Genomic DNA, 18,996 nt, shown 5'->3' with positions numbered 1-18,996 from the left:
TTCCTGCGACCATGGCCATGTTCTTCAAAGTAAGTCTCAGCACACTTTTATTCAGGGAAAGAGGAGAATTGAGTTCATTGCTTATATGCATTTTTAAGCAGCCAATTTTGGTTTTGGAGAGAACAAAAATACTTGCAGGGAGTAAAAGAAAGGACTAATAGAAACAATTTTTCCATGTCACCTTTTAAAACCTCAGAAGCTGTACACAGAATAGATTGCCATGGGAGACAAAAAATTTCTTTTTCCAAATATCTTTAAAAAGGCAAAATAAATACCCATCTGTTCCCTGATGGTGTAACAGCAAAAAAGCAGTAGAATGCATCACATCCACATTTGTGAAGCCCCTTTTCAACCATTCCTATCCCACTTCACAGATGTCAGAGGCAGGAGAAGAGAGTGAAATGGTAAAATGAAACAGGCATCCAGAAAGCAAAACCTTCTAGTGAACGTCTACAGTCCTTTAAAATGTTCTCGGGAAAGACATTCATTTCCTTTTGCATTTAAGCTCCCAAGATGACTTAGGAACCGAAAGGATACATGCATTAATAAAATCTTCCTTAAATGTCGGTCATGCATGGGATGAAATCACGAACGAGCAGGTCGCGCTGTCACCTTCAAGGTCAGCCTCACAGCATTGCAGTCCTCCTGCAGCGGGTTCAGCTTCAGCGTCTCCCCCAGGTTGCTGCAGCCAGACGACTGGTGCTGCATTTCACAGCAGACACACACCTCGACACTGTCAAACTTAATCTAGATAGAGGAACACAGACAGATCTCACCATTAACACGGCATTCTGCCCAGCAGGGACGCTTGAGCTACATGGCAAGAACAAAGCTCTGTTCAAAGCCTCCTGCTTTGGTTTTCTTTAAGTAATAAAGCAACAAGTTTTTATTGACAAAAGCCATGCAAAACATCACTAGCAATTACTTCAAATTCCCCCTTTAAAGCAATTAATGATAAAAATTAAAAATTTGGAGAAACCTAGACTGTGAGGATAGTGACGTGTTTTCATAGCTCTGTGCTGTGGCACAGTCTGTCCCCAAGATCTGCAATTTCCTGTCTCACTTTAGGGCTTAGCAAACTCCTATGCACTCGACAAGACTCCAGCTCCATCCTTGAGGCCTTGTCTCGCTTCTCTCCCTAGAGCTTTTTGTTTTTCCACTGGGCAGAGCTTGTGTCCTGTGGGCTCCCCAAGGACAGTCACATTTACCATCCAGTATTCACAAGGCCTAAGAGTTGTAGGCATCATAAATGCTGAACAAATTAAAATAACTTGGAAAATTAAGAACCATGGAAAGATATTCCAATTCTATGAATATATGCAATAGAAACACACGCGATGGCAACAAAAAACATGTGCTAGAACATTCATAGCAATATTACTCAAAATAGCCTCTCACAGGCTGACATCCATTCAACAGTGGATGAACAGCATTACATTCAAACCATGTGCTATTATGAAACCATGAACATGAATGAGCTACTACTACATAGACAGTGTGAATAAATTGTACATTGTGGTGTTGGACATACACCAGACACAAAAGAAGAAATATAGGATGTTTCTATTTAAATGAAGTTCAAATTAAAAAATTGGCAAAATTAAATTATAGTGTTCAGAGATGTGTGCATAATATGCACAATTATTTAAAAAATAAAAGATGTGAAAACCATAAAAAGTAGGATGATGATTCTCTGCAGTGGGGACAGAGAGGCAGTGAGCTGAGAGGCATGAGGAGGGGCTCCTGGGTGCTGAAGGGGGCTCTGGTTCTAGACTTGGGTAGAGATGACATGGATATTGGCAGGCAATAAATTGCTAGGCTCTATGTTTTTATCTTTGGCACTTTATATTTTATCTCAACAGAATAGGTGAAAATGGATGCACTTGCTTGAAAACGAATGAAATACAAAACAAATTCAGAGCAGAACAAAACAAGTTAATAGAAAAACAAATTTAACAAGCATAAAAAGTGAAATCAAATTATAATAAAGATAAATAGGATGAAGGCTAGAGATGATTTTGAATAGACCAATATACTAAGCAAACCCCTGCTAGGGCTGATTTTTGTTTTTGTTTTTGTTTTTAGAGAAAGTCAAAGCAAATGAGGTTAGAATAAGAAAGGAGACCTAACTCTAAATACAGTCAAGAGTGAGAGAGTACATGTAGCTCTACAGTCATAAATTAAAAAATCTAGAGGACATGGGTAATTTCCTAGCAAAAATATAAACTATTAAACAATTCAAAAAATGCAGTAAACCTTAAAGATCAATAACCATAAAGGAGATTAGAAAGTCCAAAATGGTTCTTCAAGCTGACTTTGCTTTGACCTTTAATGAAAAGATAATGGCTGTTTTCTTAAAACAATTTCAAAGTTTAGACAAAGAATTATCCAATTATCTTTATAAATCTAGCATAACTTAGCAAATCTGAAAAAGATTCTACCCTCCCACCCCAAAACCAAAAGGTTTATTTCTCCTTTTAATAAAATTTTTTAAAATCAAGATTATAAGAAAGTTGAATGCAATACTATCTTAAATTTTACTCTATGGCTATATTAAAAAGTGCTCTCAAATGCAAACTAATAAGGGAATTTATTGATTCATAAAACTGAGGCGTTCAGTGCTTGGCATCCATGCACGGTAGCAGCCAGGTGCTCAAATGTCATCGCTGCTGACTCTGTCTCTGGATGCCCTTCCCTCAGAGTTGGCTGTGACTCAGAGACATCTCCAGAAGACACGTCCAGGACCTGGAGACTGAACCTAGAAGCTTATTAGCAGCCTCGGTGGTAAAGACATGTGCTCCGATCCATCCAGCCCCGGGCCTGGCTGAGCAGCAGCCCCTCAAGGCATTTTTGAAGGACATGCAGCACAAGGGAGAAATAAAACATTGTTAAGTATCGTGGATTGAGTTGTTTGTACTTCCTACCTTACCCTTTCCCTACTTTACCCTGTCAAATACCTAAGGGAGGGAGGGGTGTGTGTGTGTGTATGTACAAATTCATTATCAGTCAATTCAGGGGTCAGCAATCTAAAATGGGTGTCAGGCTTGAAAACTTCCATCTATTGACTCCAGGGATAATTCAGTTCCCAAGGTTTATTTTAGAAATGGAATAGAACTCTATTCTAGAATCCGAAATTTTTTTAAAGATTATTTATTTATTTATTTTAATGTAGAAGAACTGGGGTACAGGCTAGAGACGGGGGGTGGGTGAGAGGTTTCACCAGAGACACAGTGTGGAGAAGAACAGGTGGATTTACGGAAATAATTTCTCCATCAACTAAAAAAGAAAAATCATATGATCCTATAAATAGATATCATAAAGCACTTATATAAAATTTAGCAGGAATTCATAATAAAAACTCTTGTGTTAATTAAGAATAAAGCTACGTAACCCTGATAAAATTTTTATCTCAGATTAAAAGCAAGCATCATCTTAAGTAGACAAATACTGAAGCCAATTCTACTGTTTCAAGAATGAGACAGCTGCTCTTCATGACCATCAACACAATTCCACATTGTTTCAGCAACTTTAGCTAATGCATTAAGATTAGAAAATATTGTAAGCTGTGTAAATATTTGGAAAAGGCAGAAACATCTTTTCTTTAAAATGACATGATTAAGTATCTTTAAAAAAAAAAAAAACAAGCCCTAAGAAATATACTAAAAATTACTGGAATTAAGAACTTTTGTTATACTTATTGTATAAATAGAATGTAATAACCAATTAAAAACAAAATGGCAACAAAATACATTCAAATTAACAATAACAAACAGAAACTACTTAGAAAGAAATTAAACATGAATATTAAATGACCTTTGAGAAGTTATGTGTAAAATGTTATTAAATGGCCCATACTCCAGTATTACAGATGTGGGTCATGCTTAGCCTGGAGCCACTACCATTGAGTCCTCCTCAGTTTGGGGAATCTCCACCTTACTTACCTTCCACCTTCACCAGAAATGCTTCTCCAGCCTGCCTTGCCCAAGGGGGCACACAGGTAACTCAGGCTCCAAGCCAGCCCTTAGGCAAGAACTGGGACACAGAGGCAGGCACATACCGACAGATGCCATTTGGCAGTGGGTGCAGTGGACAGGAATTGAGGTTGTGCAGGCAGTGTCCCGAGCTCAGGGGTCTGTGGGGCCAGCAATATGTCAATGCTGGGTCATGGCCCCGGGGATGATGCCAGGGTCTTCCTCTATGCAGTTCTTCGATACAGTTTGTGCCCTCATTGCTTTCCTGGTTTTGTAATTTCCTACCTTGGTTTCTGACATGCTGGAGTCTCTGAGCTTTCTGAGCTTTCCTATAATAATCCCTTGTAGGTGAAAACTACTTGAAAAGGTTTCTCCACAGCTCAGAATACTGACAGATACATACAGCTTAAATCAGTGGTGGTAGATGACCTGCTTAAATGGGAGGCTTCACTATTCTAAAAAATATCAGTCTTTCAAGCAATGCAACTACACACTGGTAATCCCATCAGAATCCTAACAGAGTAGAAGGAACCGGATAAAATTAATGGACTTAATGGAATCATATATGTATAAGAATTACACAGAAAATGAAATAGAGTAACATTAGGAATAATGACGGGCTTAACGGTATTGAACTTACTATCAAGATGCTATAATTGAATTACTAAGGGAATGTCTTAAAAATAGATTAAGAGATCCATGGGATAGAGTAGTTTCAGAAATTGAACTAGTAATATATGAGAACTTAGTATATCAAAATAGCATTTTAACTCAGTAGGGAAAAGCGAGTTTGCTTGATAAAAGGTATTGGCATAATAGGTCATTCATTTAAAATTATCTTAAAACATAAAAAATATAGTTGACCAAGAATCTAAATTAAAAAAGGCAAAATACAGAACTGGAGAAAGCAGAATATACACAGCCATGGAGGCTGCAAAACTTCTAGGATGTAGACATGGGAGCTCCGGGAAGTCTTCAAGGGATGGGCAAAGAGTCAACATCCCGACCAGCATCAGGAGTGAGGAAGGAACATACACACAGGCACTCACAGGATTAAAAATGAGAAGAAAATGCTAGAAATCATTTGGAGTCAATAAATTTGAATCTAGAAAAAATAGGTGATGTGTGAAAGTATCAACTACTGAAGTTGGCACATCTGAGAAAACAAAGGTTTTCAAAAGCAGGAACAGAGGACGTGAAGATGGGCGTGCACGGAAGCCGACTCAACTGGTAGCCCTGAGATATTTTCGTCTCCTTTGGCTGCACAGCAGAGATGAGATCCCTCGACCCCTCCCCTCAGGGACTCTGCTAAGGATGCCAAGTCCTGAAGGAGTCCAGTTGGAACAGTTGGCTTCCCATGCCTGCTTCTTGGCGGAGCGAGCGCTGGGCACCCAGAATGCACACAGTGGGGAGACGGGCCCAAAAAACATGGGCCAAATGGTCCTCCAAGCAGCTTCCTCTGGCTTACAGTCCGCTCAACTCAAAAAAAAAAAAAAAAAAAACCCACATAAAAATGCACCAATGGCTGTTTTTAATTCCTTCTTCCCATTATTATATTAGTGCACTGGCTTCGAGTTCCACTCTGGCACTGTGGCACCACACCATGACCTTCAAGAGCAAGCAGGGTTGGGGAGTCACAGCCTGGGGACCTCAGAGGCCTACATCTGGCATGAGTGGGTGTCTGTGCTGATACCAACCGGACAAAGCCCGGGAATCCTGGTCTAGTCTCTTCTCCCACGTCTCACGAACACTGTCGTGCTACCTTGGCAGCACTGATGGAGCTAATGTAAATGGCAAGACAGCTTCCTTGGGGAGAAGGTGGCAGGGAGAGACTGGGTTTGGCTGGAAAGCATATTTATCACGTCAAATAACCCTGCAGTGACCCCAGGGAATAGACATTTTTCCATCAGTCATTTCACTGAGTTTGTAATTAATTCTAAGAAAAATTCCGGAAACCTTCTGATTAGTTCTCTGACCTCGACTTCTTGGTGTGCAGGAGCCTGACAGATTTATTTCAGGCATACCCCCTCCGCGCTCGGGTCACTGGGAACAACACAGCGGAGCTTTGCAAATGAAGCCGCAGTAATTTTTCATGAATCTCTTCAGAGCATTTAAAAGCCAGCCTGCCCTTCTTATTTATGGTTCATCAGTCTGCCTGGGAGTAGAAAGGGCTTATACAACAAAAAGAGAGGGATGCCACAGCGATTCTCTTATAGAAGCGCAAATGAGGGAGAGATGTGACCTCCCGTTACTCCCAAGAGGAAGGGAGCGAAGACCGAAGCTGGAAGCTAAGAGGTTAGAGGCCAGAGGGAGGCCAAGTGGGGTGGAGGGGGCTCAGGAGAGCAGCAGGGCATCCCTGGGGCCCTCAGCTAGCCCACGCTCCTTGAGCATGACAAGACTGGGCGACAGGCCCACTCTGGGTCCTACCTGCCACAGTGTGATCCAGGACAAGCCACTGGACCTTTCTGAGCCTGGAGTTCCCAGGGTCACCATGAACATCAGATGAGGTTATAGATGGAAAAGGACAAATGTTATTAGTTGCTGGTGTTACCGAGTCTACAATCCTAATTGGAGAATAGTTTTGTAAAAACACAAGCTTCGTTTTGAGTCCTGCGAGGATCCTGTCACTTCCAGACATACTCATTACTCCTTTGACACCTGCTTAAGCCAGTAAGTCAGTCTGTTCTCTTTGCCACCTTAAGTGTGGCTCCAGGGACAAGTGTCTCCCTTGGCCACAGTCCCAGCCCTGCTTGTTCTCAGGGCTGCTCCATCCTGCAGTTTCCCTGCCCGCAGCTGGGAGGTGCTCTAATGGTAAGGCCTAGCTGAACCTCCAAGACCCCAGAAGCTCCAGGCATCACACTACAAGCCTGAAACCAAGCTGGGTGGAAGAAGCGGGACAGGAGGCCACGCAGTGTGTGGCAGGAAATGTCCCAAGCGGGAAAGTTCCGAGGCAGAAAGGAGACTGACTAGTGGTGGTCTGGGCTGCGGGCGGAGGGGGTAATAAGGGTGTAGGGGGTGATGGTGAAAGGGTAGGGGTTTCCTTCTGGAGTGATGACAATGTTCTGAGATGGACTCCAGGCCACGCTGGAGACAAGACTAAGAACAGCAGTGATGAGTGTGGTGTGTGAGTGATCTACTAATCGAGGTGTATTTTTTTTAAAAGAAACAATTACCACAACACTGGGATGATGAATGACTTAGTTTTAATCCCTTCAATGTTCTATCAAAAAGTGTTCTAATCTCAAGTGGGGCGCGAACACAGAAAGTTCCGAGTGGTGAGTTCTCCCTGCGCACCCTCTCATGGTGGGTGGAGGGGTGAAAGGGTGGGTTGGCAACCGGTCACCCCCTTCCTTCCCAGGCATCCAAATCCATTAGCCTTGGAAGCTTCTGAGGCACCAGCCACTGGGACAGGTGCCTGTCCATGCCCAGCGAGGCTGTGGGCTCCCACCAGGCTTGGGGATGCGGGGGGTCAGCCACCCTGTCTCACACAATGGGCTCAGGAAGGATTGGCCAGTCATTGAGGGGTCACCCCAGCTTCCTCACCAGCCCTTCTGACCCTTGTTCCCCCCTGGGGAGAAATCCCAGAAGGAGTGGTGATCCAGGGCAGATGCTCCTAGATTAGCTACTCGTTTCTTAGTGACGGCGGCCCTCTATTTTTGCTTTATGATGCTATGCTCACTCTATTTTTTTTTTCTCCTAAAAGTTGTGGCAGAATCCTTGAGAATAGGGGCTCACTTTTGTGCCTTCCTCCGGGTGGATGGCAAACACAGGACAAATGCTTCTGGCCAAATGCTCATAAGGATACTGTAAAATCCCATCCTTTTTCCTGCTTTTGCTCGTGCTAACGACAGCTAGCTTTCATACTTTTCTCCATCGAGTCCATATCTGGCCTCAGCATCCTACTCCGCACGCTGTTCTCAGCACTTATTGTCAGATAATGGAAGCTGGTAAGGGAGGGGGGAAATTGCTTCTGGCCAAATGCTCATAAGGATACTGTAAAATGATGATCCTTACAAAGGCAGAATTAGCTTATCCCTTAAACATGCCCATCTACTCTGAGATGACTAAGAGATGCTGACAGGTCACGAGGCCTCTGGGTGCTCTCTGCACCTCTGCCTAGCATCTGGGAGAAGCGATACCCCCATTGGTGCTTCTGCACCAAGTGTCAGCCCAGATTTGGGGTGTGAGGGTGCAGCACAGAATAGATGTCAGGTTCTCGGCAAATGGAAGGCCCAGACACTTCGAATAGCATTGAAGATACGCACAGACCACTTTGGAAAACTATTTGTCAGCAGTGACAAATGCTAAACATGTGCACTGTATGGTCCAGAAATTCCACTTCTAGAAAACCAACAGAAAGGCACAGAGATGTCCACCCCAAGATGTGCACTAGAATCTTCTGGCCCGGGCCACCCTCAAAAGCCTCATGCTGGAAATAACCCAACATCAAGAGAAAAGGGGAAAATAAAACAATGTGTTTACACCGTGAGAAACTAGAGCTATTCAAGGCCATGACTGGCTCTAACAGATGACTGAGTCTAACAGATATGGGAACGGAAGCAGCAGGAAGCTGAAGGGGACATAATGTTTGACTCTATTAGGATAATGGGGCCCCTTGGGCAGAGTGAGGGAATGGGAGGAGGAGGAGGGATGAGGTTCTGGGGATGAGGACAACATTGTTTCTGGATCTGCTGCCGGCTCTGCAGGTTTGCTCATTTAGCAAAAAGTCAATGAGCTGGACAGTTGCCACATGACAAGAGGAGACCTCCAAGGGATGGTGCGAAAGCAGCAAGAAAGCTGTATATTGATTTTGGTCCCTCACAAGCTGTCCGCTCCACCCAGAACAAGCAGGCCTCACGCCCAAAGGGAGGGAAGCAGGGAAGGTGCGCTTCCCAAGACTCAGCACTGCAACCCCAGGCTAAGGAGGCGTGTCCACTCTCCCAAGTGGGGCTGAGAACCCCAGAAGCATGCTCCCCCTTGCACACTTTCTGTTCCCCGTGCGTGTCTCCCTCAGAGCACAGTCCTCCTGCAGGGCACTCTGCCCAGCTGGGACCCCATCACTGTTCACTGCCCCTGGACACAGGCTGCCCTTTGCAGCTCTGAGTGCCAGCAGGGCCTGGCATGTGGTAGTGCTCATTTCAGGAGACTCTGGAATGAATGGACAGATGAAGAGTTAGGAAATTAAAAAAAGGTGGATGCTGAAGGATCATTTGGTTAATTCAACTGGATTTTAAGGGTTCAAGGAGGTTTTATTGTTATATATATATTTTTATTTGCGGTACTTTATGATGCTTTGCTGATCCTGGAGCAAATGTCCCTCCTGCTGCTGATTCCTAATAGTAAATAACTTGCCTGTGAACCTGCCTTTCACATGCAAACCAGTCAACCCAGAGCCCACCCCTTCTCTGACACCACCACTTCCTTTATTTAACTTTCATGAACCAGATCAGTACCCCCACTGCCTTAAATCGCCCAGGGCTAGGGGCTGGGCAACCTGGGACCAAACTCTGGCCCAGAGCCCTCTGGCATCATTCAAAGGAGGCATCCTAAGCTTGCTGAGTACCCACCCTGCCTCACCCTTTCCTTCCCACAGAGCCAATCATAAAGGCCTGTGTTCATTCCTTTGCTGCTTCTGCCTCCTGACCGACCCTGGTGCTCCCCCGCATGTCCCTGCAGCAATTTTGAATAATAAACTCTTCTTCCCAAGCAGTTGTGTCTGTGTCTATCATCTTGCCACAACTGGTTAAAACAAATCCTGCAGGTATTTTTAAGACAGACTTGTAACTTAAAACATGGCCGAAGCTTCTCTAACTACCGGTTACCTAATTCACCACATCACCAAGTACATTTTCAATAAATACGTGTGCTTCCAAGGTACTGATGCACGTTCTAGAGTGAAACTCACAGGCACTAAATATCTAAGTATCTAGTGTTATTCCTAAGACCCAAGATCACATGAAATAATGGACAACACTCGTATAAAATATACAGTTATTCAAATTACTACATAATAACGGAAAGAGTGAAAATCAAAATATTTTTCTAGTCTTTCTCCCACATGACTTCTGCATTCCGTTGTTATCACCCTAGAGTTCATTCTGTAGTGAAATGGCAAAACTATGTACATTATCTGCTCTGAAGCGCTGCTAGTGAAACATCCTGGGGCTGAGGGCCGCGGGCGGTTCTGCTGGGACGCTCTTGACCTCCCCAGCTGTCTGCTGTGATGGGAAATACCAGCCAGGACAGGAGAGGCAGCAGCCAATGTGGGAACTGCCATGTGGTGGGAAGGCCATGCTCCAGTCCTTCTTGCTGGAAGTCTGCCTCCCTGCTGGGGCTGGGGTCCTCTGGCTGTCTGGAGGTGGGGGTCAGAGGGCACAGGGTCCACATAATGTCCTAGGTCTGGGTTAGTGGGGCTGCTCCAGAAGTCCCTCAGCCCTTGGTCGAGTGGCTTTAAATCTGTCTGTCATAGCTCACCTTGAATTCTTTATTATAAATCTGCTCTGAGGACAGGTAAGTAGAGACTGGAACCGACAGACCAGGCGCTGCTGCCTTTGAACTGTGCTCAGTGGCCTGGATGTCAGCCCCAACTTTGGGTACTTATTGACACTGTGGGCTGGGGGCACTGGGGCGGCCCTAGGGTCTGTATGTCCATCCCCAACCCCCTCCAGAGTTCCGGAGGCTCGGTGGTCCCTAGGCTGGGGTGTGACTAGTTTTCATCTAACACGTGGGGATTTAGAGAAGCCAGGTCATGACGGCTCCTACTAGGTTTGTTCCTCTGAGTCTTTCCACCTTTAAACTGACAATTGTTTTCTCCCTACACTGCTTTCATTATGATATTTTATGCCATCATAGTGCTCTGCAGTTATGATTGATCAATGTTTCTAAATTCCACTTGTCATGTAACTAAAGTGCATTAGAAGACAGGCATGGGGCACAGGAAAGGTGTCCACATTGCTGCTGAAGGCAGAGCTGTAACCTTATGTTTTTACTTATTTATTTATTTATTTATTTATTTTTATAGAGGCATTTTTTTTATTTTATTTATTTATTTGTTTGTTTGTTTGTTTTTGTTTATACATGCACTGGGTACAGTCAGAAGCACGGGAGGGTGAGAGAATTCACCAGAGCCAGAGCGGGGAGCAGAGCAGGCAGAAGGACCGGAGTACACTGCTGAGGGGAGCAGCGGGCAGCAGGAGAGGTCTGCACGCCATGTGGGACCCTCCTCCGGTGGCTGGGGAGCAGCTGGGGATCGAACCGGCGCCGCAGAGGCCGTGGGCAGCTTCGCAACCCAGCGCTCAACCGCTGCGCCACCGGGGAGGCCCTTTATTTATTTTTTTAAAGATTTATCTACCCATGCACACAAGAGCTGGGGTACAGGCCAGAGATGTGGAGGGTGAGAGGATCCACCAGAGACAGAGTGGGGAAGAGAACAGGCAGTTTGACTGAAACAGACTGCTGAGGGGAGCAGCGGGCGAGACAGAAGACGTCTGCCTTGCCATGTGGATTGCTCCCTGGCCGGCCCAGGATCAAACTTGTGCTGCAGAGGCTGCGGATTGCTTCATAGTGCGGTGCTTAATCCCTTGCACCACCAGGGGGGCCCTGTAACCTTATGTTTTTAATTGCACTTTGGAGAATGCATCATGGGGATGACATAAAAAACTATTCCTTTGAACTTGCAAAGATTTTTCTTTGTTGAAATGATGCTTTCAAGGACAGCCTGGTTGGTAAGTTAGGAAGGGCCACACCAACCTCCCTGTGGAACAGGAAAATGAAATTCCTATTCTGAAATGTTCTATCACATGGGAGGCACTGAACTAGTAGGATTCCTCCTCTGGGCCCAAGAGGGATGGACATGGCCTTCACCTCCTCCCAGGACTCCTCTGGTTAATTATGCAAACTTGCATTTGTAGGCCAGACTGAAATTTCATTAGCTAGCACTGTAATCAAAGCACAGCTCCAATGGGCTGCTGGCAGCCGTTGAGAGAGGGCTGAGAACAATCTTGCTGGTTAATAGGAACACAAGGCAGTTAGCGTTTTTCTTCCAGAAAGACCTGAGCAAGAATTTTTGTAGCAGCAGGGCGTGGAATAATAGCAAAATTGTAAACACCCTAAATTTAGGCTCTATAGGCAAATGAACTGGGGAAATAATGTTTTAAACGACTCCACGGGGCCCATCCAGAACAGCTTCTCCAGCTTCCACGGAGTCTGAGTAGAGAGCCCGGCATGCTGAAGCATCCTCACCAGCCCACTCCTTTCCCAGCGGGTAGGGAGAGGTGTGGAAGGAGGGGCTCTGGCCTGGCAGGGGCCTGCTTCATCCTCTGTGTGCGGGTGCAGGTTCAGGGCCCCCCTCATATTTCACCTCACTGAGAATCACTAGATCCAGACACAGATGCCTGTCAACAGTATTTGCGCATTTCTAGAACATGACATAAATATGAACTGATAAAGGCAAACAATTCTATTAGTTTTACTTTTTTTTTTTTTTTTTTTTTGCTCCCTAAGGTAAGAAGTATGTGAGAGTCTGGAAACTTTCAAATCCCACTGGCAGAAGCACCAACGGCGCACTCTGCTTAGAGGTAAAACTGAAAACGCTACGCAGAACGAGCCCCTTAGACACCCCCAACAAGTGATGACCTGCCAGCTGACCCCAGCAAGAACACACCTCATAAGGGGCCAAGGCAGGACAAGAATCGAGGGACGGACGATGGAGTGGAGCTGCCCTCGGTCCCCCTCAGGGCCAATGGACAGTGATTTTTATTTTTACTTTCTTTTATTCTTGGGGGACTCACAGGGTGCTGGAAGATAAATTGAGGGGCTTCACATTAAAACAATTCTCAATTTCTAGCTTTTCTTGAAAAGTTTTCAGTCCCAGGACCCCTACATCTGAGCGGGAGCTGCTCCCTCAGGACAAGGCTTGGGGTGGAGGAGCTTCCTTCTCCCCGAGGTCATTCCATCTCCACCCTCTGTCCTTAGAGCTGTTCCTTTGACACCCCTCCCCCCTTCACTGGCACGCAGGTAGGCTCCAGGGGGAGCAGGTCCTGCTGTCCACACGGTCACCTCTGCTTGCTCATGTGCCTCATGCCTCTCCCCGGAGCAGTGAGCCGCACAGGGGGTGGCCGTGGAGCTGGGACCAGTGGGACTAGCCACTGACATGTCCTGGTCCCTAGAACATGACAGACACAAGGTTCTGCCTCTGAAATGTATGATCCTGTGACTGAAAAAAGGAATGAGTATACAGAGGACAGCTAAATATTTGTATAGAGTCAGTGTTGGCTAATTTGAAAAGTATCAACCTATTTTGCTGTTTTTCTTTTTCTTCCTGACTGGAAATCTTAGGGGTTTGGAATTAAGTTTCAAATTTCTGCATCAGCCATGAAACCTGTTACTGATGATAACAGCAAATTCACATGAAGATGAATTAAAACAGAACTGTGTCACTGGCGGTGGGGTGGATATATGTAATCATGAAAAACTACAAGAGTGGTTAAATGCTAAGTTTCTTGTGAATCCAAAAGAGGCCAAGACTATTTTGACCCATGGTGAGTAGAATAAAAGTTACAGCTTTTGACAACAATGGAAACTGTGAAGAGACAATAGCCAAAATCTTGATCAGGGCTATGTACTTTCAGCCGAGTTTTCCCTCATCTTTACAGCCAGGGATTTCCAATAGCCCCAGCCTACAGCCATGTCCTTTCATAACTTATTATTCATCATGATGAAGCCAAATGGGGGTTGCCCTGGTTACTGTGGGGCTCTTCGGAGGGCTGTGGAGACCTAATTGGTGTTGGCTTGGTTACTGGATGCTTTCAATTTTGAGATTAGAGTAATAAATGCAGCCACAAGCCTCAAGAAAGAAATCCTAACAGGCCTAGGAAAAATGACATTGTCACAAAATTAAGGACCTCTTCTAAAATGAACCATCGAGGGTCTCCACCAGTGGTCCTGACAAACCCAGCAGTAATCAATAAAATAACTGGTTCATAAAAACAAAATGACTTTAAAAACAATAACAAATTGAATCAGGAAACTATTAAGTCAGATTATTCCAGCTAACTGAATAGAGTTGTCAAATGCAGAATGTGAAATTTGCAGGAAAGATACTGCTCAACCCTGCATTCACCAGATGTTTCCTGAGTTCTGCCTGGCCTCATGTGAGTTCCTGAGAAGAAGAGCTCTGGGAGTAGCAGCATGGAGGATTAGCTACAGGGAGGAAGACTTGAGATGTGGCCTAAGAAGAGTTTCCACAAAGAAGAGTGAAAGCAAGCCCTTGGCAGGCAGGAAGACTGGATTGTCAGAATTTGATCTAGGACACTTGTCAAAGGACAGCAGCCTCTTGCTTCTGGCAACAAGCTAAAAAGAATGGACAGGGTTACCAGCCAACAGAAACCTGTTTATAAGCATGTAGGGACCCAAGCCCTATGGTTAAAGCCTGGAGCTAATGGGGTAGCTGCAAGCATGTAAATGTAGGGTGGGAGGGTCTGAATGTTGCCCCTCTCACACTCATAATGGGGTGGCAAGTAGGGTCCCAGGACTCCTTTGTGCTTCAGAGAGGACATGGCTCCAGGCCAGACATCAGTGGCTGGTGGTAGCACAGATGGACAGCTGGGTGGGCCCAGGGTCATCTTCAGAGCACAACTTTAGAAAGGGCGAGGGGGACAGAACACAGAACAAGAGTTACTCTGCCCGCCCCCACTGCTGGGGTGTTACATTTATTCCATTTGCTCCCTCAGATGGGAGAAACCACCAGGGACAGGAAAGGAGAAGACAATCTGGGAAGAAAATTGCACACCTTCTGGAAAGAGAGTTCATCTTGGAGAGACTACTTTAAACTGATAGAGACTAAGAGTCAAATTTATTTTTCCTAAATCAGTTAACACACGTCAATTTGAGGTGCGTTATGGAAAATGATGAACACATTTCTGCAGCATATATGAAAATGCAAACACACTGCACATAAAGTCAATAGACTGAGACCAATCACCTCTCATAAGCATAAATACAAATAGACAAAACTTACCAATTAAAAGTAAAAGGAAACCTTGAAAATATGTAGATGCAATAAGCCAGACACAAAAGAACAAATACTGCATGAGTCCATTTTTGTGAGTTGTGAAAATCATAGATGGAAAGTACAATGGTGGTTGCCAAGGATTGAGGGCACTGGGGAGGGAGTTAGTGTTTCAGTAAAATAAAATTTTTGTTGAAAAATGAAAAAAGATGAAAAAATTCTGGAGATGGATAGTGGTGATGGTGGCACCAACACGTGAATATACTGAATGCCACTAAATTATATAATTAAAAATGGTTAAAGTGGTAAATTTTTATGTTATGTGTATTTTAGCACAACAGAAAAAAAAAGAAAAAGACTAACCTTTATGAACAGGCTAACATACCATTTAATTATTAACTCATAAGCATAATGAAGAAAAACATAAAAGTCAAAATGTATAAATTATCAATAACATAATAGATAAGTTCCTGCATACACAGGAACATAAGATATAAAAAGTATATTAAAGTAATATAAAATATTTATAAAAGAATACTATAAGCTATTTATACTCATGAGTTAAAAGTGAGCCAAAGGGGGCCTCCCCAGTGGCGCAGCGGTTGAGCACTGGGTTGCGGAGGGTCCCGCATGGCACATAGACCTCTCCTGCTGACCGCTGCTCCCCTCAGCAGTGTATTTCATCAGTCTGCCTGTTCTGTTCCCTGCTCTGGCTCTGGTGAATTCTCTCACCCTCTGGCGCTTCTGACTACCCAGTGCATGTATAAACAAACAAATAAATAAATAAAACATGCCTCTATAAAAAAAAAAAACTCAAATAAATAAATAAATAAATAAAAGTGAACCAAAGCTCAAACAGATCACAGATATGAAAAAACGCAGAAATTGTCAAATAACTATATATTCTTCAAACATCACCACTCTCATTTTAGCTGGTGAATATTTTCAAAGGCTCATGGAACAGACAGTTTCATAGTCTTTATTCCTTATAGAACATGATGAAAGGAAGCTTCTCAATCTTCTAAAACCTCTGTAATGATGATTGATTCTGTTTACAGGCTATGAGTTTTTAAATTTCCTACTTCCTTTCCTTTTTCTTTCATAGATTAGTTGTATCATTGCCATGTATTATCTTTTTATCTTGCTGATCTTTCACATGGAAGTTCTTGTCACACCTTAACTTTTCTTTGCGATAATGAGGGAAATCTAAACATGTGTAATTAAACAACACACTTCTGACTAACCCATGGATCAAGAGGAAGATTCAAAGGAAATTTAAAAACACATAAAACTGAATGAAAGCAAAATAAAACTTATCAAAATATGCAGGTTGCAGCTAAAGCAATAACTGAGAAGGAAATTTATAGCACTAGACACTTTTATAAGAAATAAGGACAGTTCATAAATCAATAACTCAATTCCTACCTCAAGAAAATAAAAAAGAGCAAAATAAAAGCCCAAAGCAAGCAGAAGGAAGGAAATCATAAAAAGTAGAAATACATTAAATTGAAAAGAGAAAAAATAGTTGAAAAATTCAATGAAAAAAGAACTTGTTCTTTGATAAGAGCAACAAAATTGACAAAATTCTACCATGAAAAAAGATAAAAGACAGTTACCAAAAAATTGGAAATGAAACAGGAGATAGCACCACAGACACTGCAGTCATTAAAATTATGATAAGGGAATAATATTACAACTCTATACATACAGATTTGACAAGTCGAAAAGAAATTGAATAAATTCCTTGAAAAACCAAAAACTACCACAACTCACCCAAAATAAAATAGATAATCTGAGTAGCCTTATAACTATTAAGAGAATTAAATTCCTAATTTCATATATCTTTGAAAAGAAATCTCTAGGCTTAGATGGTCTCACTGGAAAATCCTATCAAATGCTTAAAGAATTAACACCAATTCTACGCAACTGCTTCTGGAACAGAGAGAAATCCGAATAACTTGAAGTGAATAACATCCAGATGGCTATGATGGCTGTAATATTGTTACTACTGGGAAAATTGGGCAAAGTGCAGGCAGATCTCTGTCTATTAGCTATTACATCCAACAACTTTATGTGAATCTACAAATATCTCAGTAAGAATATCTATTAAAGTTGAAAAAAAATCCATACCGACAACTGTGACTTTCAACATTTCTAGTCTAGAAATGAAGCATTTGTGGGTAGCATTTTCACAGAAGCTCACCATGGGGTAACATTAAATCCAAAACAAGTCTTTGGATCCATTTTCACAGGGTTTTTGAGAAGAGATTTTTAAGATCCAATATCTAGGGAATAAAATCAAGGGATTTATGAGGATTCTGGCTTATATAAGTTATCTGACTGACACAGAGAGCTACGTACTCCTTGTCCATTTCTAAAGAGGATTAACCACAGACAATTTCTAAATTTCATTCTCTCTCTTTAATTCCACGTGTTCTCTCTACTTCGATCTAGTCATTCTTTATCCACCATGAAAAGTGTTAATGCAGAAGAAACGTGTGAAAGTTGATTTATAATTTTCTCCTTTTCCACACTCCATGTATTGTTTTGCTCTAAATCTGAATGCATTTTTATATTCCCTCTTAACAACTAGGTTTAGCCCTGCTTTAAACTAATACATTTAATTTCTTTTCCTAACCCTGAAAAACAACTTTATAACAACTTGAGAAGTGACTGGGGTGAGCTATGGAATGAAAACATGGATAATGGCACAACTCTTTCTGAATAACAAATTCTATAAAAACAGTGGATGCCCAACTGAATCATAAAATGTAAAAAATGAGTTGCTACCTTAAGTAAATAATTTTGGGACTGACCTATTGTTTTGAATTAACTACATCACTGCTTCTCAAGCTAGTCACAAACAATCAAGAGCTGAGATAAGAAGCTAACGCATCTGAATAAGGTTCTGGCTGATTGTTTTCAACTAGTGGAAAGACAGTGGAAGAAAGCCCTTATTATTTTTGATGTTACATATAGTGTAACGCTATATACATGACATGCTTTTATGTTTAATCTGCATTATGAACATTTGTTTCACTACTTTCTTAATCTATACCTGGAGTTGGCAAATTATAGTCCAGGACTAAATCCAGCCCATGGCTTGTTTTAATAAAACTTTATTAGAACTGTTTTATTAGCACAAAGTCATGCCCATTCATTGACTGATAGTCAAAAAATGACTGATTTTGTGCCATTTTTTGAGTAGTTGCAGCAGACATCATCTGGCCTGTAAAGTGTGAAATATTTACTATTCAGCCTTTTACACAAGAAAAGCTATCTATTCTTGATACAACCAGTAAGATAATAAATCAAACCTTGATTTGTAGTTTTTGCTGATTTCCAATAGGTACTCTACTCAAATTAAATTAATACTAGAGTGCTAAATAAAATATGTGAAAACTGAGACAGACTGACACTCTTTCCGCATCTGGTAAATGCCATAAATAAATATAATCTTAAAACTATAATAGCAAAGTTAAAACACATGTATCTTTAACCCTCTAAATAGGAGTTCCAAGAAAGAGAATTTGGCATCTTAGTAAAAGCAACATGATTAAAAGAAAACCTACTCCCATCATGACTAGTATCAAGCTATCAGCATGGTGTCCTGAAAGCTGAATTGAGAGGAAAAGGACAGCAGCACACCGCAGCAGTCCAACTGGGCTGGTCACAAGGTGTCCAGACTAAACATCCTACCTGGTGTGCCTATGTTTCTGCATGAGGCTGGCATTAGAGTCAGTGAATTCAGTAGACTTTTCTCCCCAAAGGATGTGGGTTTCCCCCAGGGCCTGAATAGAACAAAAGGCAGAGGAAGGAGGAATTCAACCCCTTTTCCTGCCTCACTGCTGGGCTGTGACCACTCACCTCACCTTCTTGGCCCTCAAACTAGGGTGCATGCTGTAGGTTTCCCTGTTTCTCAGGCCTTTGGAATCAGATTAAACCACACCCCAGGCTTTCTTGGGTCTCTAACTTGCAGACTGCAAATGGTGGGACTTCTCAGCCTCCACAATCACA

The 18,996-nt window shown here is 42.8% G+C and overlaps 1 protein-coding gene across 3 annotated transcripts in view; it reads right to left on the bottom strand.

The window, feature by feature from the left end:
* The window catches only part of ENTREP2 (endosomal transmembrane epsin interactor 2), a 280,311-nt gene that overhangs the window by 48,862 nt on the left and 212,453 nt on the right, over positions 1-18,996 (bottom strand). For 2 of the 3 annotated variants that reach the window (XM_054694788.1, XM_054694787.1), the window contains exon 4: positions 613-747. The exons of the other annotated variant lie outside the window; for it this stretch is intronic. In XM_054694788.1, the coding sequence (XP_054550763.1) occupies positions 613-747 (135 nt within the window). The remainder of the gene's footprint in view (positions 1-612; positions 748-18,996) is intronic. 3 annotated transcript variants of the gene reach the window in all.

This window comes from Talpa occidentalis, unplaced genomic scaffold (assembly GCF_014898055.3).
Source record: "Talpa occidentalis isolate TD23 unplaced genomic scaffold, MPIMG_talOcc4v2.1 talOcc4.14, whole genome shotgun sequence".
Lineage (NCBI taxonomy): Eukaryota > Metazoa > Chordata > Mammalia > Eulipotyphla > Talpidae > Talpa > Talpa occidentalis.
Note: the sequence above shows the minus strand (reverse complement) of the source record. Positions and strands in the feature narration are given on the sequence as shown.